This window comes from Doryrhamphus excisus, linkage group LG13, assembly GCF_037039965.1.
Source record: "Doryrhamphus excisus strain RoL-2023G ecotype Guam linkage group LG13, RoL_Dexc_Guam_v1.1, whole genome shotgun sequence".
Lineage (NCBI taxonomy): Eukaryota > Metazoa > Chordata > Actinopteri > Syngnathiformes > Syngnathidae > Doryrhamphus > Doryrhamphus excisus.
Genome location: NC_136369.1, coordinates 7,634,749 through 7,659,554, shown reverse-complemented (window position 1 = coordinate 7,659,554; position 24,806 = coordinate 7,634,749). Strand labels below are relative to the sequence as shown.

Sequence of the window (24,806 nt, the reverse complement as noted above, 5' to 3'; positions counted from 1 at the left end):
GTGAATTAGGATCATTTCAACTTTATTACAATAATGGATTTTTGTCAGGTAGAAACAACGTCGGCACAGACAAAGTATAAAAATAGAACAGATACAATTCAACTCGCATTCACACAGAAATTATGGGATAAATTAGTATAGAGACAGTGTGACCCTCTTCCCTTCCACCAGCAGTAACAGAATGACTACAAACAAAACATACAATTTAACACCTGTGTGTATGTGTGTGGAAAGGGTTTGAACTCTTCTAAAGAGTTTCAAAAAATACTGTAATGGCTTCCTTTCTTCTTTAAAAGTCCCAAACCAGAGACTGTCATGAAGGAAAGGACATTTTGTTCACGCAGAAGTGCAGTTTAACATCTTTGGATGTGTCAGGAAATTATAAGGTAGCAAAAAAAACAGTGTCTCTCGGGTCAGGCAGTGCAGTAATTGGACAGTGAGGAAAGCAAAGCGAGTGCCAGATTGTTGATTCCTCACTCTCGAGGATCTGGGACCACGTGTGTGTTAGCCAGCAGGTCGGGTCTGAGACACTCAATGGGGCAGTGAATGTTCTGGAGGAGGAATAGTGAATTTCCATTAGTTCCATAGTGTATCTGCTGTAAATGACACTTTATTTCTATATATGAGAATTACCTTGCGTAGTGTATTGTCTCCATAGCGTACAGGCTGCAGCACACCGGCATCGGCAGCAGCAGCAGGTCTGCGGCAGTTCTCACATCGCCAGCCCTGACAAAACCAAATAACCACCATTGTACAATTGTACCATATATATGTATTACCAGTAAACACATACTTAGTATACTTCTTACCTGCTGTCCTCCATAGCATGTACAAGTGCAGATAGCACCCAGGTACTCTTTCTGCCACTGGTTTCCCACCTGGAATGTTTTCCCTTCATCGTAGCACACTGATTCATCTGTGGAGAAATATTTGCGTTCAGAAGTTGTATTCATGGGGTTACCAATAGTGGGCGACAAAGTTCATGTAGGAGCCTTACTTACGTGGTTCACACTTGAACTCTCCTTTGCCGTTGCCCAAGCAGGTACAGCTCATCAAGTGACCATTCTCCGCCTGGCGGTCCCACTTCTCGCCGATGCGATAGTTCTGCCCATTGTCGTGGCACCATTCTACAGGAAATGTTGACGCTAATAACTCAAAATAACATATAGCGCTGTCTTTAAAGAAGTCTTTAAGTCTTTAAAGGCTTACAGGCTATAATGTTTATTTTGCCTTTTTACAACATTTTAAAAATAAACTATATAAATATAATATATAAAATACTGCAATCTGCTGGTGACCTGTCCAGGGTGTACCCCGCCTCTCCCCCGAATACAGCTGGGATAGGCTCCAGCACCCCCGCGACTATATAAATATACTGCAATCAGCTGGTGACCCGTCCACGGTGTACCCCGCCTCTCGCCCGAAGACAGCTGGGATAGGCTCCAGCACCCCTGCGACTATATAAATATAATATACTATAAAATACTGCAATCAGCTGGTGACCCATCCAGGGTGTACCCCGCCTCTCGCCCTAAGACAGCTGGGCTAGGCTCCAGCACCCCTGCGACTATATAAATATACTGAAATCAGCTGGTGACCCGTCCAGGGTGTACCCCGCCTCTCGCCCAAAGACAGCTGGGATAGGCTCCAGCACCCCCGCGACTATATAAATATAATATATAAAATACTGCAATCAGCTGGTGACCCGTCCAGGGTGTACCCCGCCTCTCACCCAAAGTCAGCTAAAGGTTTGGACACCCCTCGTACGAGCCAGTCAATTGTAAAGTGGAGTTTTTGTTACCTTAAATATTGTTTGAAATTTGAAATGGTAATATTTATTTTAATCAATTGTTGTTGCTATTTGTGTTTGAAATAATGGTACTGCTGATTATAAAAACTCCATTCAGGTGTGCGGCCACACACATGTTGGGGGAGGTGCTGTTTGGACTGCTGTGGAAGCACACAGTTTTCTTTTACTGTTTCTGATCTCTTGAGTTATCATTTTTGAACAATTAACCTTTATGTCATAACATTCTATGAAATAAAACATTTCATTTTTTGCAACTTTATACGGACTTTGTGTGGATCTCATCGATTGGACACGAGTAAACCAGTGCCTCACACAGAGGCGTCAATCTGCACCTACACCCCAGATTTCCAATATACTACGGGTACATGAAGGTTACATACTGGATGAGTCGCATCTGAAGTGGCCCCTGCCCAGACCCAGACATCTGCACCACAGCTTGAAGCCTGTCTCAGACATGCGCTCCCACTCAGCACCGACATCTTGGTAGGTTGCAGTAAACGTATCGTAGCAGGCATCGTCTGTGGGAGGAAGTCCACCTGGGATTGTTGAAGGAACTCCTTCTGGGACTTGGAATATAAGCACACGGTAGTAAGGCATCTAATATTTCATTGGCTGTTTAATGTGGATTGTGGCTCACTTGTGTTTCCCGCAGTGACGAGCTGCTCCAGGACCTTGTGTTTAAGCGCTCCCTTCAAAGCCTCGACAATGACGTTGTAGTCAGCCCCTGGCGTCAGTCCTATCAGCGTAGCAGTAGTGGATGTACCTGGTAAGCGCACCTGGACACACATGCAGAAGGTAAGATTGCATTAAAATGTTATGTTGAGAGGTAAAAATGGCAGAACCATACCAGCTCTTACCTGGAACATCTTCTCGTCTAACTGCGTGACTGGATTACAGGAGACCAGGTAGGCATTGCTCTGACTGTATGGCTTCCAGGACAGGGGGGTTCTAGTTTGAGCTTCTAGCGGGAGACCTGTCTCGTTGGGAAATGTGGTACTCATGGGCACGTTGAACTTCACATATGGCTGGCGACGGCCTTCGGCGTCGGGCAGAGGCAAGAAGACCAGGGGCCCTTGAACCTGACCGTACGGGGACTGCTGGTTGGCACTGTTGGGTCCATTGTTGTTGTACTCGGTGTATTCCACATGTTGGCTTTGACCACCAAGACCGTCCTGGCCATTGGTGCCCACTAGCTGAACTCTGTTGCCCAAGTCAGTTTCGGGGACATCCAGCCTGTCTGTGACATCTCCAGGGCGGTGTGGAAGTGGTACCGGGAGCAAAGAGTCTGGATCTGGGGGTAGGGAGGTACAGGGGTTCATATCAGCTATGACCAATCTCAGCCATTTAAGAATATTGAGTACACCTTCTTAGTGGTGTTGTATACCAATATTATATTAATATTAATATTAAATATATACAATATTATTATGTTGAACCAAATGAGAGCCTAGCTAAAAACATGTATTCAATAATTGCTAAATAAAAAAATTCAAGTCAATAATATTATTAGTGCTGGCACGGTGATGAGTGGTTAGCGCGCAGACCTCATAGCTAGGAGACCAGGGTTCAATTCCACCCTCAGCCATCTCTGTGTGGAGTTTGCATGTTCTCCGTTACTCCGGTTCTCCGGTACTCCAGTTTCCTCCCACATTCCAAAAACATGCTAGGTTAATTGGCCACTCCAAATTGTTCATAGGTATGAATGTGAGTGTGAATGGTTGTTTGTCTATATGTGCCCTGTGATTGGCTGGCGACCAGTCCAGGGTGTACCCTGCCTCTCGCCCGAAGACAGCTGGGATAGGCTCCAGCACCCCCGCGACCCTCGTGAGGAAAAGCAGTAGAAAATGAATGAATGAATGAATATTATTAGTGTCAATTCCCAACAGAAGGTATCTCAAGGCACTTTACCCAAGAAGCATTTTTAGAACTACATACACATGTCAACTCCCTATGAGCAAGCCCTTTAGCAACAGGGATAAGGAAAATCTCGGAAATTAGGAATGCAGCTTTGATCACATGTAAATACTACAAAAATGTAAATACTCACGAGTCCTGATTCTTCCCACCAGTGGAGTGCTTCTCTGCGTGTTCTGGATGGCAACAATCTTGATGATATATTCTGTGGCTGGTTTCAGGCCTGATGATAGAACGTTACGGTGAGTAAAATAAGACATACAGGTACTTTGTATTGTGTGTTTATTCGCTATAGAGGATAATACTAACATACCAGATATGGTGGCGTAGTTCTGGCCGGCGTGGGGCCGTGGCTTCAGCTCCCTTGGGGCTACTCTTGGCTCAGCATAGGTGATGTAGTAGCCTGTGATGGGCGTGGCTGGAGGTTGCCAGGTGAACGAGATGTCGGTGGGGGTCAAAGATGTCACCTGGAGGTTGGTGGGAGCTTGGACCACTGGTTTAGCTGCAGAGCAGAAATTCACTAGCTGACCTTTTGTGAGCATTGAACGGTTAGACGGTTAAAGGAAAATTGTGCTAACACGCTGCGGGCGAGTGTCTGGTGAAGTTAGCAGATGGCCGGCTAGTAGCTAGCCAGTGTGGTGTGGCAAGATGTCACTATGCCAGTAAAGTAGTTCTTTGGAGTAAAAATGCTAATAACAATAATAAGAACAATATCGCTGTACAATAGCTTATTTAACATGCAGGTAAATGGAGCATTGTGAGCGTTTTGGAGGTTATTTCAGAAGGCTGTAAAGGAGGAATAGGTTTTCTTTTTAGCTGTTTTTATATCTTTACAACACACAGAAGAGAGAAAGAGGACACACACACACAAACAATACCTGTTTGAACAGTAAGAGGAATAGGTGCGTCCCATTATGTGCAGTCTGAGCTGCCTCTTTTTAGCTGTTTTTATGTCTTTACAATGCACAGAAGAGAGAGAGGACACACACACACATAATACCTGTTTGAACAGTAAGAGGAATAGGTGCACTCCTTGTGTTGCCATTTAGAGTGTACAGGTTAACAGAGTATGTGGTTCCTGGCTGTAGTCCTTTAAAACAAAGCAAAACACAATGAGACAAGTTTTTCCTCTGAAAATAATTTAATAAAATTATTGAATTAAAAAAATATATGTTTTTTTTCAGTTATACCTGTGACTGTGTAAGTGTAAACATCTGGTGGTACGGTCCTGGTGATTGTGGGACGTGAGCTGGCGGCTGGTGTGGCTTCAATGAGGAAACCAGTGATGGTTTCTCCCTTGGAGCGCCAAGTGAGTGTGAAGGAATCGTCCTTCACTTCAACAATACGCACTCGACGAGGTGGGCTTATGTCTGTTTAAGAAAAGGAAAATTACTACAATTTCTCCTTCAATGGCAGGGTAATGCACAGCTTCACATTTTGAAACTTAAATATATTTTTATTGTAAGGAGGCCAAACTTGTATAGAGTCATTTTTACCCTCTAGTGTGGTTGCACGACCCTCCAGTGGTCTGCTGGTGACCGAGTTCTTCAGTGCAAAGACACGTATCTGGTATGCGGTTGCCACCTACGATACACGTTCAGACACTTTATAGTTACAGACAGACAAAATCTAGACTTTATGCACAGGAAACAACCAAATGTTTACCATGAGCCCAGGTACAACCACACGTGTGGTGTCAGGAGCAACATTCATCTCCTTAGTGGGGCCGTTGATGTTCTCGGGGTTGACAACCACACGGTACCCTGTCAGTCGTGCATTGGGGGCTTGCCATGACACAGTGAAAGTAGATGGCCCCTCTTCTGAGATGACGAGGTTGGTCGGAGAGGGGATGACTAGGTGGACACCAAAATTATGATTAATTTGTGCGCTATTCACATTTAACTCAGGGATCATATTAGCTTCTACCTGTGGCCTGTGTTCCCACCAGTGGCGGGCTGGGTGTGCGACCATGGAGGGCAATGACTTTGACAGTGTACTCCGTGCCTGGACGAAGTCCTTTTATCGCCACACTGTCTTGGTCACCTCTGGGCGCCGGACGCAGCTCTCTCTCGCCGTCCTCAGGGCTGGAGTACAGAACGCGGTATGAAGTCACGGAACCCTCTGGACTGTCCCAGGTGATGCGCATGGAGTTGTAGTCAATATCAGAGAAGGTCAGGTCTTTTGGACGATCCATTGCTGCAGGGGAAGGATGAAAAGGGGGATGTACGAGAAGAATAAACAACATAGTTATTTTAATATACAGCATAAAGACAACATTTTATATTTACGTATATTTTATTGCTTAAACCTTTTTACTTGTAATAATAGAGTAGAATCACACAGACCTGTGATAGCATTCTCCACCACTGGAGTGGAAGGCTGGCCGTCAGTACCCAGGGCTGCAACACTCACAACATACTCAACGGTGGGCATCAGCCCTGTGAGGGTCATCTCTGTTTGAGCTGTAAAGAAGCAGCAAAGTGTACTTCAAATCCAAGTATATACACTATATAAAGTATTAGGACACCATGACAGGAAGTGCAGTTGATAGAAAATATGTGTGTTTGTTTTGCCGCTATAGCAGATTTCATTCTTTGTGGAGGTTTTTCTACAAAATGTTGGAATGTCTCATCAGGAAAAAGTCAGAGGTCACTGATTTTGGACCTGAGAGAGGTCCTGCTGGCTCACAATCTCTGTTCTACTTGATCCCAAAAGTGTTTTATTGGGTTGAGTTCAATGCCAAACCCATTAAAGCATGCTTTTAGAAACACCACTGGATTGGAAAAGAGTCCTTCTAAACTGTTCCTACAACATCGAAAAATGTATGAGGAAGAATTCAGATTCGGGGGGCACCTAAAGGGGTCCAACCCAATCCCTCATTGAGAGATGTGTTGAGACTTTTCTTCATGTTAAGTATAAAGATCATTATCATATCCTACCAGGAGACACATCCTTGGAGTAGGATGGTCCTTGGCCATTTTTAGGGACACCAGTTATCCTGTAGCCTGTGATGGGTCCCCGAGCAGGTGACCAACGCACAGTGATGGCATTGTCGCTCACATCAGTCACGTCCATGTTAGCAGGGGCCTCGATGTCTATAGGAAGAGTAAAAACAACATAACTGAATTGGACCTCCTCAAAAGTGTTGTTTAAAGTTATTCATTTTGATTACCAGTCTTGTGTGTGATGTAGACAGGGGTGTTGGAGGAGGGGCTATCTCCTCGGCCAGTAACAGCATAGACCGTGATGGTGTAGTCGGTACTCGGATTCAGACCAGTGATGGTGGCAGTGGTCTGAGTACCTGGTATGGTGAACTCTTGAGGAGCCTCACCACCTGGAAAAATCAGAAGAGCCCGCTTTGAAATCCAGTAAATGGAAGCGAAATGACAAGAGGTTGTAATGACCTGTCCCTCCATAAGTGATCTTGTATTGCTTGACTGCAACTGAAGGAGCCTCCCAGCGAATGGTAATGCTCGTGGGTGTGGAGGACACCACCTCCAGGTCAGTGGGAGCATCTGAAACTGATAATGTGTAGAAGAACTATTATGATCAACGTGCTGATGAGGAAAAGGGACCTTCACTGTGGTTGAGACACTCACTGGTGGCTTGCGTGCCAGTTATAGGTTGACTCTCCTGGTTGCTGTTGACGGCATACACAGCGACAATGTACTCTGTCTCTGGAGCCAGTCCAGTCAATGTGTAATGAGTCCTGCTGGGAGGAAGTCTCTCATCCTTGGCCCGTCCACCGCTTGTCCTCTGATGGCGGATACGGTAACCCGTAATAGAAGCGGTAGGAGCCCGCCAGTGAATAGTGAAGGAGTTGGTCTGAATGTCAGAGAAGTCCAAACCAGTTGGGGAATCAATAGCTGGAAGGAGAGGAACACTATAAACCTAGCGGCCCCATAAATATGGAAACATTGATACAATTTGAACAATTCGCTATCCCTTCATTAAAAAATCAGTCTGGACTCACTTGTCCTCTGAGTTCCTGTGGCTGGGTTGCTCTCTCGCTCTCCATACATGTACACCACACTGATGCGGTATTCAGTGTCAGGATACAGGTCTGTATCATAGTTTAGGATACACGTTGAGTGAGAATGGGATACCAAGCAAATGAGTTATTCAGTAGTTATTGGCATACGTATAAGTTACTTACTCTCCAGCAAGAAGGTGTTAGAGGCTCCACCCACATTGACCTCTTTCAAATCATGGTCTCTGGCCGTAGGGTGGTAGCGGATGACAAAGCGAGATATATCACTTGGGGTAGCAACATGCGGGACTGTCCATGTGACCCTGATATGGTCAGGACCCACCCCTCCAAACTGCAAGTTGGTGGGAGCTGGAATCACTAAGGAAATGAGGGGATAGCACGTTTATCTCATGAAGAAAGCTACGTGAGACCACAGAATAAAAAAAAAATAAGGAAACTATCACCCTGAAATGTATGTTTGCATCAATTTGTCATCACAATTCCCGCCCTTCTCAAATATATAGTGAAAGTGAAAGTGAAAGGATCACCCGCTTGAGTTTGCTTTGTGTGTATGGATGGCTCGCTTTCCCCTTCCTCTGTAACTGTGGCGATACTGATGTCATAGTCCACGCCGGGCTCCAAACCACGAATGGTGTAATAACCAGCAGATGTGTCCACCATGTCTTGAAAAATTGGCAAGCTCTCGCCTGACGTGGCTACCGTTATCCGGTAACCCGTTAGCGTGGAATAGTTCAGAGGGATCCAGCGCAGGCCAATGGTGGTGTCAGTAATGTCGACAAAGTGAATATGTCTTGGTGGGCGTATGTCTGGAAAGGTTAGGCCAGGTGCAAAAGCGCAGGCAACATTAGACAGACACAAAGACATGATTACACTGATTAATTCAATGAATGACACATTTAGTGCCAGGATAGATACATTCAACATTCAAACTTGACTTTAAAATCAAGAGGAAAATTCAAATCAACAGTTGGGGGCATGCTCCACTAATATGATTAATTGACTTCATGCAAATGTTAGCCAAAGACCCCAGTAGTAGGTGCATGTTATAATTAAACAAGACATAAGCTGCGTTAAACACTGTATCAACATTGTTATATTGTCATATGAAGCAACAGATAATCTATTATTGATTCGCAGATTTGCAATCTTAGCAGCACACCACTTTTCCCACGTGACCTTAAATGCAGCTTGAATTAAAAAAAAAAACTTCTAAGGAATTCATGCAATCCAATTACTGCTTCAATTTAATTCACCCGTCTACAAAAGCAAGTAACAGCAGTGATGTCATTCACAGCTGTGGCTATAGGCAACTTCCAAATGTAGGTTTTAGTCACTCCACAAGGTGGCAGTAGCTGCAAGTGGTCAGCATCAAGCAGCTTTATTATCCCTGCAATTGCTTCAAAATATTGGTTAAGCTGTGAAATGTGTGTTCACTTCCCCGACTTTTTTTTTTTTAACAATACACCTATCAACAGTATTAATGCTGACTGAGCTGTTTACTCTTTAGTGCAATAACTAATAACACTATTGGTTCTGTTGTGTGTTGCTGCTGTGTTGTTCCATTGTGTCCTCTACACACAGTGTGTGTGTGAAGGCCTTTCCTGAAGCACCTACCTGGGGTGATAATAGTGGACACAGGGACACTTTCCAAATTTCCCTTGACTACGAATACGCTGATGTTGTACTCCACCCCCAGATTCAGGTTCTCCAGCATGCATGAGGTTTGACCGGGCTGCACTAACTCCTCAAAGCTGTTTCCTTTCTGCCCGCTGGTGGGCGTGCTTGAAACTCTGTAGCCTGTGATGTCTGCAGAGGGAGGAGGTGGAAAAAGATGTCAGATTCTGGTCATCTGTGAGTCAATGTGAGAAGTGAGGAGGAAGTACCAGGAAGAGATGTTTTGGAAGGTCAAAGTCTAGACTTGGTGGGCTCCAGGCAGCCCAGTCAATATTTACCTGGTGTTTTGGAGGCTGTCCAGTGGACAGTGAGATCTCCTGTGTCAGAGTTGGACTGAACTCTCAGGTCAGTTGGAGGGGACAAAGCTGGAAGGAGACCATGACACAAGCATAGGGACACTGAGACCATGCAGAACGTTTGTTTCTTAGTACACATGAGGTTTTCTTAGATACTCACCAGTGACTGCATTGCGGGTGATGGGGTTTCCGCGAGGCCGTCCATTGAACATAGGCTGAACACTGTAGGTGTACTGTGTTCCAGGAATCAGTCCTGTTATATAAATGCGTCCAGAGTCTGAGGTCTTGTGTTTGGGAGACTCTCCTTGCTGGCTGGGGAGGACAGACAGCTGGAAAAAAGATCAGAAAATAAGAGAAACGTTAGACATGAAGTCATAATGCTCGCATACATATGGCATCTATTGTAAGTTGACTACATTAGAACAGTTCTGGTTCCTTCATCAGGAAAACTACTCAAGCCCCCTTTGCTATGAATGTGTCTGCCTTTAGTTGAACAGGGACTACTAGAAATCCAAAACAACAGGGTAAATTGTGATTTTTGAAGCCCAAGGAATGTAGTGGGCTCCTTCTACCTTGTAGCTAAACCTGCGGGCAGGTATCCAGGTAATGATGATTGCGGTATCAGTGACCTCTGAGCTGAAAGCAGGTGCATTACCCACGTGGGGCGCTGGAAGACAAAATGAATGGAAATATTCCAATTAAAGCATAATAAAACAGCAGTTTATTCCACTAGCCATGGATGCATGGGCATCACTATGGATGTAATAATTTGTCCTGGGACTGAAGGGGGGGAGGCTGACCTGTGGTAAAATATGTGGTGACGGCCTCACTGAGCACATTGTCCAGCTCAGAGTGCAGGGTAGCAGTATAATCGGTTTCAGGACGCAAATTCCTCAAAGGGTACTGGGTAACCCCGCCTGGGATTCTCTTCTCAATGGGGCTGGAGCCCTCAATGCTCAAGAAGAGACGATATCCAGACACCACAGCATGGGGAGCTTCCCAAATGACCAGAGCGCTGTCTGGGCCGATGTCAGTGAAATGCACATTGGTGGGAGCATCCGGTTCTGGAGAGGTTGGAAAGTAGGAAGTAGCCCGTTAAGGCTAAAGATCTCAACTGTGTCATGTTACTCGTGACAACACTTACTGGTGGACATCTGTCCCATGAGCGGCTCGCTCTCCACACCGCCATTAATGGCATAAACATAGAAGCGGTACAGAGTGCCAGGCTGCAAGTGGGTGATGTCTGCGTAGGCGTTGGAAGAGATTGGCAGCTGGAGGGGTCTGATCTCTGTGCCATCAGGAGCCAAGGGGGAGAAGGTCACCCGGTAGCCTGTCACCTCGCTGGGTGGGCCATTCCAGGTGATGGTGATCTTCACGTCTGTCACCTCATAGAACTGCAGGTCTGTGGGCGATGGGACCTCCTCTGTAGTGGGAAACACAACCAATGCTTCAAGCAAATACAGTTGAATAAACAATACAGTTGAACAATAACATCACAGGATTATCAGAAGGTTATAACACTTACTAAGCCTTGAAGTTCTGATGTTATTTCTATAATAATAGTATTTCTAAACTATTTATTATTTCTATACTGCTCACTGCCACTAGTATCTGTGCATAGTATAGTATATTGTTGTCATCCCTATATACTGTTACTGCTATACTGTGGTTCAAACATTGTGCCCTCACCCTATTGCAAATTTTCCGTATTCTTGGCCTAAATTATTGAATTAAAATACATGCTTACATTCATTGGGTAATATGTGTAAAGGTGACTATGGGGGTGTTCTAACATTATTAAAAAATGTACTGTAAAGGTCATATACTAGTTTTCTATGCTCTAACTAAAAATATTTGATGTATAATTAGGGATCCTACTTTGTAGAAATTCACATATCACGGTCGGGTCTGGAACCAATTAACTGCAATAAACGAGGACTTACTGTACTATAGTTATATGATTATGATGTGATGTATTAACCTGCTTTATAGCCTTTGGTTCACTTGACTTCCATTGCATATTTACTTTGTGACAGCATCTCCCAGCATTTGTATGCAAAATAAAAAATGAATCATACATTCGCTATAATGAATGTTTAGATAGGAGCTTGTGATATTTAGTCAATTCACTGTCTGGAGTAACAACAAGGCAAATTTATTGGTTGTATTAAATGTCATTCTAAAAGTGAATAACGCCCAGGGGATCTTTATCACATTATTTTTTTAGAGGTAATTGCTGCAATAAATCATTGGGAAAAGTTTAGTTTGAGCTTTTTTTTTAAAAAAAAAAAACACATGATGTTAAATGTTAGGTTTGGTGTTCCAGATTAAACAAATGATAAAAGATACATTGTAATACTGAACTGTTCCCTTCTACAGCTGGTTTTGCTTTTGAAAGTACTTATAATAAATATCTTTTAACATGACCAGCAGACTAAGTAGTCAGTGAAGTTTATGGGCGTAGGTTGTGTGCACATTCTTTCTCCTATAATCCGTGTTCGTGTGTCTGTTTCTACGACCACCGTGAATCAAAAGGAGGTCATTCAGGGGCCGCAATGATGACTGAGATGAACTTCTTCATTCTTCTCTTTACCTGGTTGAGGAGTTCCAGCTGTGTTGACTTGGACAAAAACAGGTTCGCTCTCCTGGTTCTCCTCTACAGCGAAGATGCTGATGTTGTACAGAACACCAGGGTGAAGGTCAACCAAGGTCACTGAGGTCTCAGAATCTGGCAGGGTCAGCTCAGTGCTGCTGCCCTCCAATGATGGTGTGTACACCACACGGTAACCTTACAACACAAAAACAGAGAGAATAAACAACCAGACTGCCTAATTTAAATACACACTTACTGTAAAAGCAGAAGGTGATTACCAGTAATAGGAGCTTCAGGTCTGGACCATCTGATTCGGATTGAGGTCTCTCCCACATCATCAATAGCATGATGAGCCGGAGTATCGGGGGCTGTGAAAAAAACATACATTCTGCATAAGTTCTCTTTCACGTTAAGTTTGTAACGGAGTGAAAGTGGCTCTTCCCTCTCCTCGAGGTGTGGAAAGGATTAAATTAACATCACTACATTTTTACATGCAATGTAGAAATATTACAATTTTAATAGTTTAAGAATTAGTTTATTCACGGCGGCAATAAATCACTTCTATTTCCATTTCCATTATGAATGCAACAATTGTTTCCAAATCTGAGCAAAGACATCAGTGAAGGAACTGATTCTACCTGTAGTCTGGGATGTCGACAGGATGAGGGTCGCATCTCCGTCATCTGGAAGCTCGTAGACATTAATGTTGTATCTGCGTCCGGGCAGAAGGTCGCTAATGGTAACAGAAGTGGCTGTTCGAGGAACATCTGTAACACAGAGTTGGAGAATAAACACATCTGCACTTGGGTATAAATTTGTCGGGGACTCACTGAGTGTATCTTGATAATTACCCAATATTTTCCGTTGAGCACCCTCCTCACTGAGTTCATACTCCACCCTGAAGCCAGATATGGTGGATGAGGCTGACGTCCAGGACACAACAAAGCTGTTTGATGTGATTTCTGTCACAGACTCTGAGGTGTCGACCAGAGGAGGAGGCTGGGTTGTCTCTCCCTCAGATGTTTCCACTTGAAGGATATCATTTTATGTAATCTTACACATCATATACTGTAATGCAATATATTAAGGCTTTCTAAAGATACATGGACATCAACAGATTACTCACATGAGCCAAGGGTGGTGGTGAAATCGAAAAGCGTAACCTCACGTTGCCCGTAGCGTAAGATGCTGATCAGCTGACCTTCATAGGTGACACCTGGACGCAGACCACTGATAGTGTAGGAATTAACGTGTCCGGGAATGACAACCTCCCTCCAGGGGCCACGGGAATTTTTCTAGCGATAATAGTAGGGACAAGATGACGAGATTTGATGAAATAAAGGTCAAATGAAATTAATAATATTAGCAACTTACAATTTTCCATTTGAGGATATACTGTGTGATGTGAACAGAAGATGGAGGGTCCCACTGGATGGGGTGGGAGTCTGGCTGTTTGCCTGCCTCTGTGATGATGACTTGGACTGGCCTGTGGCCGCCTTAGGGGTAGCAACGAGACTCAGTGAGGGGAAAGAAGAAGAAGCTGGAAGGCGGTGTATGGTGCATTAACATGATTGTGTTAGCTCTGGTCGGTGTGGGTGGAAACTGGCTTCTTTGACTTTGACGCAACCAAACCACCAGCTCACAAACAATTTCTGACTTCATACAGTGTGACATAACACCCGAGTACCATGCTGCCCACTTTGATTTCCATGCATCCCTTTCATTGGTGGTGGCCAAACATACAAGCAAATAGAATAATGTGTTGAAGTACAGTAACTAAGTCAGAAGCAGGAAATGTTCTTCATGCATAAGCAGACTCACCTTGGTGGGTCTGCTGGGGTTCACATCTCATTTCTCCAATCCCGTTGCCATAGCAATAACAGCGGTATTGAATGCCACGAATGATTTTGTCCCATGTCTCTCCAATCTGGTAGAAGGCTCTTGTTTGTGGCTCCTGACACTGATCTGTTGAAGGAGGCAAGAATAGGATGGAACAAATGAGGGTCTGGTCGCATCACAGTCTAGCGCAGGGGTCTCAAACACGCGACCCGTGGGCCAAATGTGGCCCGCAGGACACTAGTTTGAGGCCCCCGCCTTGATATGAAAGTTTAATGTTAGTGCGGCCCGCGCAAGTTTGATATGGATGCTGTATGGTATCATGTACCCAGAAAAAAATATTACGTTTGATTAATGTTCATGTTAAAGGTTAAATAACTGTTCATTATCCTCTCTATCCGTGTGGAAGTGGTAAGTTTTTGGCTATTTAAGTTTAAATGAAATAACTTGAAGGCTACCGTTTAGGTCGCTAACTCTCCAGTTTGTGAGTTAGCATGTGTCTCAAGACCCTGCAGTTGCACAATATGTTGTAAATAAAAAAAAGTATAAATGTGACTATAGTCGTATTTTGTCATGTCTACAGGGCTCTAATAATGCTTTGTTAATTTTAATCTGAAAAAAATAATTTGTCTACCCACCAACTATATGTGGTTTCTTAAGTTTTTATTATTTGCCGTTTTATTATTATTGTTATTATTATATTTATTTATTACTGATTGATTTTCTTTATTCTTGATTTGTTTATTTATTTTTCATCTTATTTTGTGCAGAAAAATAAATATTAAGATATTTGAGAACAGTGGAATGTTTTATCAGAGCTTTTATTGTAGAAAATCGGAACCAAAGCACTGAAAAAGTTTGTATATTTTTCTGTTTTTAATAAATGCGTTTTTTTTTTTTTGGAAAACCTGATGCGGCCCAGCCTTGCCCAGACCCTAGCTCCAGTGGCCCCCAGGTAAATTGAGTCTGAGACCCCTGGTCTAGCATGATGTGCCAATAACATACCGATAGCATCACACTTCCAGCGTCCGCGTCCCTGCCCATAGCAGGTACAATTCATCATGTAGCCTTCATCGTGGCGCTTGGAGAACTGCTGGTTGACCTCATAGGTCAAGCCATCTACAATACACTGATCTGGACACACAAAGGCAAGAGGGTAACACACGGTTAACATTCATTTTGTGGCCTCTACTATAACGTAACATCTTTTAGCAATCTGCTCCCAGACCTCGCAGCTGTGAGTGAGCGATACAGCTCCACTCCCCACGGCCATTGCCGAGGCATGTGCACTCCATCATGTGACCCATGACATCATGGCGTTTGTCCCATTTGTCTCCGACGCGATGCATGACTCCGTCGTTGGTGGTGCACACCTCCTCGTGAGCTGCAAAGTTGAGGAAAAGCAAACAGAACTTGGTCACATGCTCCTATCTATATTGATTTGTCTCTGTTTGGGTTCATCTCCTTGCAGTGTCACGGACGGCAAACAACTTTGGCCAACTCATGTGCTCTCACATGACCTCAAACTGACTCCACATCAGTTATTGCCGAGTAGTTAAACATCCAGTGTCCTGCATGGGCACTGTCAGTTTGAACTTTTTGTTTTTCTTCAATTAATAAGCTAACCTAGCATGATGTTGCTGTTAAAATGTGACTATGTGAGCATGGTAGCACACACAGTTATGCTAATGTTTTTGTGTCCTCTCCCATTCCTTAAAGTTAGTTGTTGTATACAATACTGCATCTAGTACGTTGGACAAATACAGAGTTACAGTGTAAAAAGTGCAACATTTCTTAAGCCACACACACACGGAACTCATTAGCATTAGCTAATTAGCTCATTAGCACAGGGCACATATAGACAAACAATCATTCACACCACACTCACATTCATACCTATTGACAATTTAGAGTCGCCAATTAACCTAACATTAATGTTTTTTGGAATGTGTGAGGAAATCCACGCACGGGGAGAACACGCAAACCCGGCTCTTCTAGTTGTGACCTGCGCGCTAGCTACTCGGTCGCAGTGCAGCCTACTTAAATACATGACATTAATAAGTGTTTGACATTTAACAACTGGTAGAAAATGGATGTATAGAGAGACGGACAAACACTCACCAGCCATGGGGCAGAATCCAAAGCGCTGATCTGCATCATAGTTGTATGTGGTTCCACACCACCTCATGCTGTCACGACGCCCATCAGATGTGCAGTCAGTGTAGTTACGGCCACTGTAGAGGTAGGGGAAGTGGCAAAGGGCACCAAAGGAGTTGCCTCCTCGTGTGGCCACAATTGCTGGTAATGCGGAGAAAACACTTGTGTTACAACGTAACACGACAAGACCTTTGAGATGTTCCATTCTATATCCATAGGCACTAATATGGAGTTGGTTCTACAACACCAAAACTCAAAACTCTTCCAAGTCTCACCATTCTTCTCAGTGCAGAAGGAGTACTGCTGGTCTCGTTCGTAGTCCGAGGTGGTCGAGCACCATAACTGCCCATCTGTGCGTCCGTCTGAGGTACAGGAGTAGTAGGTCTTCCCCATGAAGACAAATGGAAAAACACATGGCTGCCCGTTTGAGTTGCCACTGTACACCTGGTTCCTGGCCTCTGCACAAGGAAAGAAGGTGAAGAACCGAACATACACCATGAACACGAAAAGATCACCAACAAAGTATGGATCCAGACCCTTCTACTCATGCACAAAACTTTTACAAATGTCTCCAGAGTGTCTCACCCCACTCCTGGCAGCTGACGCCATTGCCCAGACAAGTACAGAGCATCTGCTTGCTGCCCTGGGTTCTGATCCAACGCTGTCCATCATAGTAGGTCGCTCCAGAGTCAGTGCGGCAGGTTCCTTCAATAGGAGGCTCGGGTTGCGGTTGAGGCTGGAGGTGGGTCACCACGACGGAACCTGTGCCTATTTTAGTCCAAATAGACAATATTTACCAAATAGTACAATAGTCAGAACTGATATTTTAATGGGAGATTATATTTAAATGTGGAATATTGGCGTTGTGACGGAAGTGGGGTATTTTCCTCACCTTGGCCTGAGCTGTGGCGGTCACACTTCCATTCTCCACGACCGTTTCCCAAACATAAGCACTGCAGGGTGTTCCCATTTGTGTCAGTCTTGGACCATGTGTCACCGATGCGGTAGGACCTCCTGGTTTCCTGGTCATTGCAACGGTCTGAAGAACAAAAGCAGTTAGAATCCACAATTGAAAACCATGCTGACACAGTCTACAGATCTGTGTTTCTGTATGCATGGCTTACTCCTAGAGGTGCATGTGATACGCCCATTTCCCTCCCCCAGACAAGTACAGTCTAGCATCATCCAGCCTTGGTAGGGTTTCTCCCAGGTCTCGCCAACCACGTATGATGATGCTGCATTGTTGTCATAGCAGCGCTCAGCTGGGCAGAAAACAAAGTGGACATCAATGATAATGATATTTATGCTTAACATTGTTACATGCACTTGCACAATTCCAAAGTCCAAAAAGAAGTAGGAAGAAGCACAGTTAATTTCAAACTATACCTAATGTTCCTGGGTTTAACATGTACAGTTTGTGGTTGCCAAGATCAATAATAGTGCACATTGATGAGCACATTTGTTAAATATTTACAATGATATCAAACAGAGGCAGGTCTGTCAGTTTGTCAATGCGGGTGACAAACCAACATGGTACCCACCCACAGGCTTGCAGGTCCACTCTCCTTTGCCATTTCCAAGGCATACACACTCCAGCATGTAGTCTGCTGTGTCATGAGGCCTCTGCCAAGTGTCCCCGATTTTGTAAGACCTTCCACCCTCATGGCAACGATCTAGAAATCATTCAAGGTGGATTCCAGTTCAAGTTATTGCACTGTGAGATCAATGGACACCCATACATTCAGTATAGAGACACAAATGGTCACGTTTAGACTCACTTGCTATGGTACAGCTGATCTTGCCCCGGCCAGAACCGATGCATGTACAGTCCCACATCATTCCATCCTTTGGTCTCTCGTACGTTTCACCAACCCGGTATGTCCGGTCATTGTGCTTATCATAACAAGACTCCTCCACTGAGGAAAAACACAAAGGAGGCACAACAATAAATTCAGGGACCATTTTTCTCTCATTTGGGTATTGGTCGCTCAGCTCTCACTCACCATCAGGCTTAGTTTTACATTTGATGCCTGCTGCTCCATTGCAGGTGCACAGCAGTATACTACCACGATAAGGTTTCTCCCACTGTTCGTTCACTCTGAATGAGCGACCATTTTCCTCGCAGCCAGCTACAAATCATAAAAATACTTAAAGGAGAATCTTTGCAAAGAACATCACACTGTGGAACTCACATTGCTTGATACTAAGTGTTTGTAATGTTTTGGCCCTGCCTAAAGAAATGAAAATATTACAAATACATTATAGTAAGCTGCAATGCTGGTTTATAACACTTCAAACTAGTATAACTACATTAATAAACATATAGTAACAGAATGATGTTTGTAAAGGCAGAACTTACAGTTACACTTCATTAGGCTGCCCATGTGTAAAATAATGATATGATAAACCTGTTCATTGGTAATTGCCTATCAATTAGCAGTCATCTATCCCATTTTACAAACAAAGCCACGCTGATGTGAAAAAAAAACTGAAAATGCATGCACAAACCTGGAGAGACAGGGTCTTGTTGGTAAAGCTCAGGATACACCTGATACTGTCCACTCTGCCTTTTACTCTTGGGCAAGCTGTGCACTGTGCTGCACACGCACACTGCCACCAGCAACCTTGTTAGTGCGCCACCACACATTTTGCACCCAAAAGACGTACAAGATAAAGTAAACAGATTACTTTTAAAAAGTGAAAAAAATAGTTTGCTGCTTTTCCAGGCGGGTATTTGCCGCCTTGCAGCCTGTGCGCCAGGATGAGTAGTCTGCAGTGCATTGCTTATATGGGCTGGTGCTATAATGAGGAGGAGGAGGAGGAGAAGAGGAGGAGGGCTTCTGGTGCAATTTGACCCTCCCCTTTCAAGAAAAGAAAGAAAGCAAATGAAAAGTTCAGGGAAAGTGAAGAATGTAATCTGTGCAATTAAAAAAATAATGTTGCACTACAGATAATGATCATATCATTTCATTATGTAAAAATATTAATATATGCATATTAAATGTTATATCATTATATTATCTTTTAGATTTGCATTTTCATTACTAATTAGATTTAGATTTAGGTTTATTTTGAGTTACTCTGCTTTATGTTACATTACATAATATTATTTTATTACTGCCCGTATGGCCCCCACCTGTGGAACAGCCTGCCGGAGAGCCTCAGGACAGCGGAGACTGTTGATATTTTTAAAAAAGATTGAAGACACAGCTTTTTAATCAGGCTTTTAACTAATATTTTTAAACTTTTCTTATGTTTTTATCTTTTAGTCATATTTTATGCTCTTAGTCTTCAGCTTTTAACTGTTTCCCCGTGTTTCCTCACGGGGGGTCCTCCACACTGGGGGCTGTGTCGGGTCTGCTGAGGGGGTGCCATCCTTGGGTCCCTTTGACCCGTCTGTCGGAGTCGGGGGCCCCGGGTGCTGGTCCCCCGATGGCACGGCCTGAGGCTCCTCCCAGTGTGGACGGCCCCAAAGGTGGCGTTTCCTTCATCCTCAGTGCCATGCCATGTCTCCCTACTATGTGTTATTGTGTGATTGTGCAATTGTGTGATTGTGTGTGGGTGTGTGTGTGTGTGTGTGTGTGTGTCTAGTATGGAGGGTGGGAAGGAGGGGCTTTCTTTTGTTTCTTTGTTTTTTCCTTTTAATTGTGGTAATTGTTTTAATTCTGTAAAGCGCTTTGTGTTGCACGTCTTTGCAGGAAAAGTGCTATACAAATAAAGTTGATTTGATTTGATTACTATTAGATATTTATTGAAAGTTTGTAAATAAATGTAAAGTAACAAGCGGGGTTGAATATTTTTAATGCAACTGTGCCTGCAGACTTATCACAGCTCCACCATCAAACTAGATAAGACCTCCTATTGTGCACCAGCTGTGCAAAGATGTTATATTTGCACAATTACAATCTTTGTTACAGTTATAAAACATTTGATTCAAAGCAGCCTATGAAAGCTACACTACATAGACTTGAGGACGAATGAATGACTGAAATAATTTGTTGTTGTTGATGATGAATGAGGAAAAGCCAAATCCCCAGACGAGGAGTGCAAACAAGCAGGCTTGTCCCTGTCCATGATGGGAAGTCAAAAGCAAACATGACTTTTCCTCAGACTGCCGGTTGACTCATGGCTCTGCACCAGTCCTTCCATCATTTCCTCTCTGAAACTGTTTGAACAATATGAGTTTCAAAACCACAGTGGCTGGTAAAAGTTTGTCAGAGGCGTTTATGCCCTGCACACACCCATTTTTAGCTTGCACACACACACACACACATCTCTGCCACCTTGGGCACTCACCTCATAGCTATAATCATCTGTCGAGGAAGACTAAAAGAAAAAAAAGTTTAATGAAAATAGGGAATATTAATTATGATTATGCATAACAATGAGAATATATCAACTAATACTGTATTTTACTGTGTAGGATGAAACAAGTTACTGTATATCTAATCATTAAATGTTTTAAAAGGGACCTATTCTACTCATTGTAGGCCCTTTGTATTGAGCTGTGGACTCCTTTTGAGCAGCTACACACAAAACCAGCAGATCTTCCTAGATCTTCCAGAATCCACACCTATTCAGCTGTATTTCCAAAATGCTCTGTTTTAATTCATTTCACCCACGAGCTGCCCTCAGGCACGCCCACTCCAAAGAGTGATTGCCCCAAGAAAAGAAAGAAAGCAAATGAAAAGTTCAGGGAAAGTCAAGAATGTAATTTGTGCAATTAAAAAAATAATGTTGCACTACAGAGGAGAACATCTCAAATAATAATCATATCATTATGTAAAAATAGAGAATATTAATTGTGATTATGCATAACAATGAGAATGTATCAACTAATACTGTATTTTACTGTTTTAAAATGGACCTATTCTACTCATTTTGGGCCCTTTTGTATTGAGTTGTAGACTCCTATAGAGCAGCTACACACAAAACCAGCAGATATTCCTAGATCTTCCAGAATCCACACCTATTCAGCTGTATTTCCAAAATGCTCTGTTTTCATTCATTCCACCCACGAGCTGCCCTCAGGCACGCCCACTCCAAAGAGTGATTGCCCCCTAAACCTAATAACTGGTGAGGCCTTGATTGCAGAAACAACTGCAATCAAGCGTTTGGGATAACTAGCAATTAGTCTCTTACAGCGATGTGGAGGAATTTTGGCCCACTCATCCTTCCAGAATTGTAATTCAGCCACATTGGAGGGTTTCCTTTTTAGGGTCATGCCACAGCATCTCAATATGATTCAGGTCAGGACTTTGAGTAGGCCAAGTCTTTATTTAGTTTTTCTTCAGCCATTCAGAGGTGGACCTGCTGGTGTGATTTGGTTCATTGTCCAGCTTGAGGTCACGAACAGATGCCTGGACATTCTCCTTCAGGATTTTTTTGCTAGACAACAGAATTTATGTTTCCATTTATCACAGCATGTCTTCCAGTCCCTGAAGCAGCAAACCAGCCCCAGACCATCACACTACCACCATATTTTACTGTTGATATGATGTTTCTGAAATGGAACATGACTTTTATGCCAGATATAACTCTGCTCAGTGTCCTTGTTATGGTGGAGTCATGAACACTGACCTTAACTGAGGCAAGTGAGGCTTGCAGTTCTTTGGATGTTGTTGTGGGGTCTTTTGTGACCTCTTGGAAGAGTTGTCGCTGCTCTGTCATTTTGGTTGGCTGGCTACTCCTAGAAAGGTTCACCACTGTTTCCATGTTGTCAACACTTGTGGATAATGGCTCTCAATGTGGTTTGCTGGAGTCTCATAGCTTTAGAAATGGATGTATAGATCTCACTTACGGAGAGTTTCACGGCTTCCATTTTTGTCCTCCTTTGATGATAACAAGCTTTATTTTAAAACTGCATTTTGTTAGTTGTATTGTCATTTCATAAATAAAACAGAAATCAGGAAGGTGGCAAACATTTTTTCAAACCACTATATCATTAAAACACTGCTTGGGTTGCGCCCTAAGTTTACCTGCTTCCACATTCACACGTTCACTTGATGAATTATGTGTGTAGAAACGGGGAGGAAAAGAAAGTAAAAGAACATTTAAATATTTGTACACACAAAGAGAAAAATAGTTCTGACAAGAATGGTGCATTTGGGGGCATGATTTGGATTCCTGGCCTGGATAGTCTCAGTATCAGATTTATGGTGTGTCCTTTGTCCGAGCATCTGGAAGCCTGCCTGGTTTGTATCACTGTGGTTATCTGTATCGCTCCATGTAGCTGTTTTATGTTTAAAACATTCCTGTTCCAACAACAATTATGTCCGCAGTGCCTCTTTTCTCAACGGTTTTGCAGTTTAGTGGACTACAATATGATTAATGTGACACAAAAAGATATTGCTGTATATATTTCAATATTAAATAACACAGAAATGTGATAGCAGCCACAATTATGAGTTGCAAAAGTTGTCATCAAATATTGTTGAAATTGCATAGACTTATCGTGCTGCATGTGCCTGCCTACATGCATTCTTATGCAAAAGGTGTCACTGAAGTGAATATTTATTAGGCTGCATATTTTGAGGTTGTCAGCGTTCTCGCTGCTTCTCGTCATCTCTTTCATTTGAGTCAGTCTGGATTTTCTGCACAGGATGTGAAGGAGCATCTGTTGTTGATGTGTTGACGACAAAGGCTAGAGGTCTCTGAGAGCGGGCACAGCAGCAACATGACTAAGCACTTGCCTAAGATTCCACAACACTGTGCTGCAATACAGAGTTACCATGGAAACCTGATTGGGAAAGTGACAACAAAGGTTATGACTGACAAATGATGGGCAGTGATGGCAAAGGGGGGATTGACAGTAAATTACACGCACGTTAAGACTGCTTGTAAGCATGATCTTACCGATATAAAACATGTGTCTTTTTGTAGTACACTGGGGAGCAAAAGTGCTTTTTAAAAGAATAAAATGTTCTGTTGTACAACATGTGTTAGTTGTTTAACCATTGTTGTGGCACAGCTAGGTTGTCCTATTTTCACTATACTTCACTATGGCTCCTATATCCGTAGGAGGCCTCAGAACCTGCAATGTACATAAATACAGTGAAATAATAATCCATCCGTGAGATGGACTATATACCCACTAATCCAAACAAGAGAAGGCAGTCTGTCTGTTATGATGTGCAGTCCTCACTGCCATCTCAGAATCTGGTGTTGTCCCGGACTGGAAGCAAGGACTTCTTGTTCTTCTCTCCAAGAACCAGCAACCTTAGCAGTCTGTGCTACGGTAGCAGTCTGTGCTCTCATGGGCCGCATCCTTTTAACTGTGCAGCCATCTATGATGTTTGAAGTCTTTTGAGTGTTTAAACAAGAGAAAAAATTCAGAAAATATTAATGCCTGTCTGAGTGTCTGTAAGAAAAACATATATAATAATTATAATAATTGACTACTTGTGGGGGCGGTATGGTAGTCGAGTGGTTAGCGCGCAGACCTCACAGCTAGGAGACTAGGGTTCAATTCCACCCTCGGCCATCTCTGTGTGGAGTTTGTATATTCTCCCCGTGCATGCCAAATTCCAAAAACATGCTAGGTTAATTGGCGACTCCAAATTGTCCATAGGTATGAATGTGAGTGTGAATGGTTGTTTGTCTATATGTTCCCTGTGATTGGCTGGCGACCAGTCCCGCCTCTCGCCTGAAGACAGCTGGGATAGACTCCAGCACCCACCGCGACCCTTGTGAGGAAAAAGCGGTAGAAAATGAATGAATGAATGACTACTTGTGGGCTGTTTTGGGAACCTATCCCCTGCAAAGTTGTATTTGACACTGATTTCTTTCATTTTTGTTTTATATCAGAAATATATATTCATAATTCTGCACACTAATCTTCATGCACACATAGTGTACTCAGGATGAGACATGTTGGACTGACCGAGAGCACTGTAGTTCAATAATAAAAAGAACACTATAAATAAATATGTGCACACAGTGTAGGCTATAAACCGACCATTAAAGCCTCCAGACTGGGAGATTGAGTATTTAAGAAGTCCAGGCTGCCAATGCTTTCATTTCTTAACACATCATGCAGGAAAGCGGAATTAAAAGCTCCTTTTTTACTTTTTAGGCCAAAGATCAAAGGCCCAAAGACCAAATTTTACAAAATTTGTTTTGGAAGAAGCATACTAAAACAAAATGTGTCCTGCAATTGCTTTCTAATGATGCACACACAGTTTCCATGTCGGGTGGGAAGTATCATTAACTGAGTGCCTCCTGTCACCATCGCCCTTAGTCCAGCATCACCGTTAGTCACTCAATCCTGTCTAGACACAGTGAGAGTGTCAACTCACCTGGGGCACTGGAGGAGGGCCCATAGAGAGGCGAGGTCTGCCTGCTTCATCTCAGGTGAAGTCAGTATCATTTCGGGAAATATGGGAGCAACCAATCTTTCGAACAGAATGAAAGATGTCTTTTGTCGATTGAAGCCTCAAGCTTGTGGTTTGATCCTGATTAGGGAAAGTTCTGAATGGGTAGGTAAGGTAATGGATGAACATAAATAAGCTCTTGCGCCAACACAGACGTTGACGT

General features: G+C 43.3%; 1 protein-coding gene across 2 annotated transcripts; it reads right to left on the bottom strand.

The window, feature by feature from the left end:
* Nucleotides 1-5: 5 nt before the first annotated feature.
* On the bottom strand, nt 6-19,051 carry fn1b (fibronectin 1b). Of its 2 annotated transcripts, XM_058089026.2 has the most exons (46): nt 18,780-19,051; nt 18,275-18,400; nt 18,050-18,187; nt 17,813-17,944; nt 17,396-17,533; nt 17,164-17,310; nt 16,857-17,039; nt 16,547-16,729; nt 16,236-16,412; nt 15,343-15,498; nt 15,120-15,248; nt 14,100-14,243; nt 13,653-13,774; nt 13,405-13,573; nt 13,130-13,306; nt 12,917-13,045; nt 12,557-12,646; nt 12,279-12,473; nt 10,830-11,108; nt 10,486-10,749; nt 10,258-10,352; nt 9,846-10,014; nt 9,668-9,754; nt 9,330-9,521; nt 8,243-8,521; nt 7,881-8,072; nt 7,698-7,787; nt 7,324-7,590; nt 7,129-7,245; nt 6,897-7,058; nt 6,664-6,819; nt 6,070-6,186; nt 5,651-5,920; nt 5,390-5,577; nt 5,221-5,308; nt 4,915-5,094; nt 4,725-4,814; nt 4,038-4,226; nt 3,858-3,947; nt 2,668-3,101; nt 2,448-2,586; nt 2,191-2,376; nt 1,002-1,127; nt 810-916; nt 634-726; nt 6-551 (listed from the first exon to the last, which is right to left on the bottom strand). In XM_058089026.2, the coding sequence occupies exons 1-46, from the start codon at nt 18,916-18,918 to the stop codon at nt 474-476; spliced, it is 7,398 nt and encodes a 2,465-aa protein (XP_057945009.2). In that variant the 5' UTR covers nt 18,919-19,051; the 3' UTR covers nt 6-473. The 2 variants fall into 2 exon arrangements, with proteins under 2 accessions (XP_057945009.2, XP_057945010.2); XM_058089027.2 differs by lacking the exon at nt 8,243-8,521 and having other exon boundaries at nt 18,780-19,050.
* Nucleotides 19,052-24,806: the final 5,755 nt, after the last annotated feature.

What these genes read in the sequence shown, in the direction of transcription:
- fn1b (XM_058089026.2), bottom strand. Translation starts at nt 18,918, where the DNA reads ATGTGTGGTGGCGCACTAACAAGGTTGCTGGTGGCAGTGTGCGTGTGC. An exon ending in GTGGACCTGCAAGCCTGTGG is followed by an intron (nt 17,534 to 17,812) that starts GTGGGTACCATG and finishes TTTTCTGCCCAG; the next exon opens with CTGAGCGCTGCTATGACAAC. An exon ending in GTCCACTATTATCACCCCAG is followed by an intron (nt 8,522 to 9,329) that starts GTAGGTGCTTCA and finishes TAACCTTTCCAG; the next exon opens with ACATACGCCCACCAAGACAT.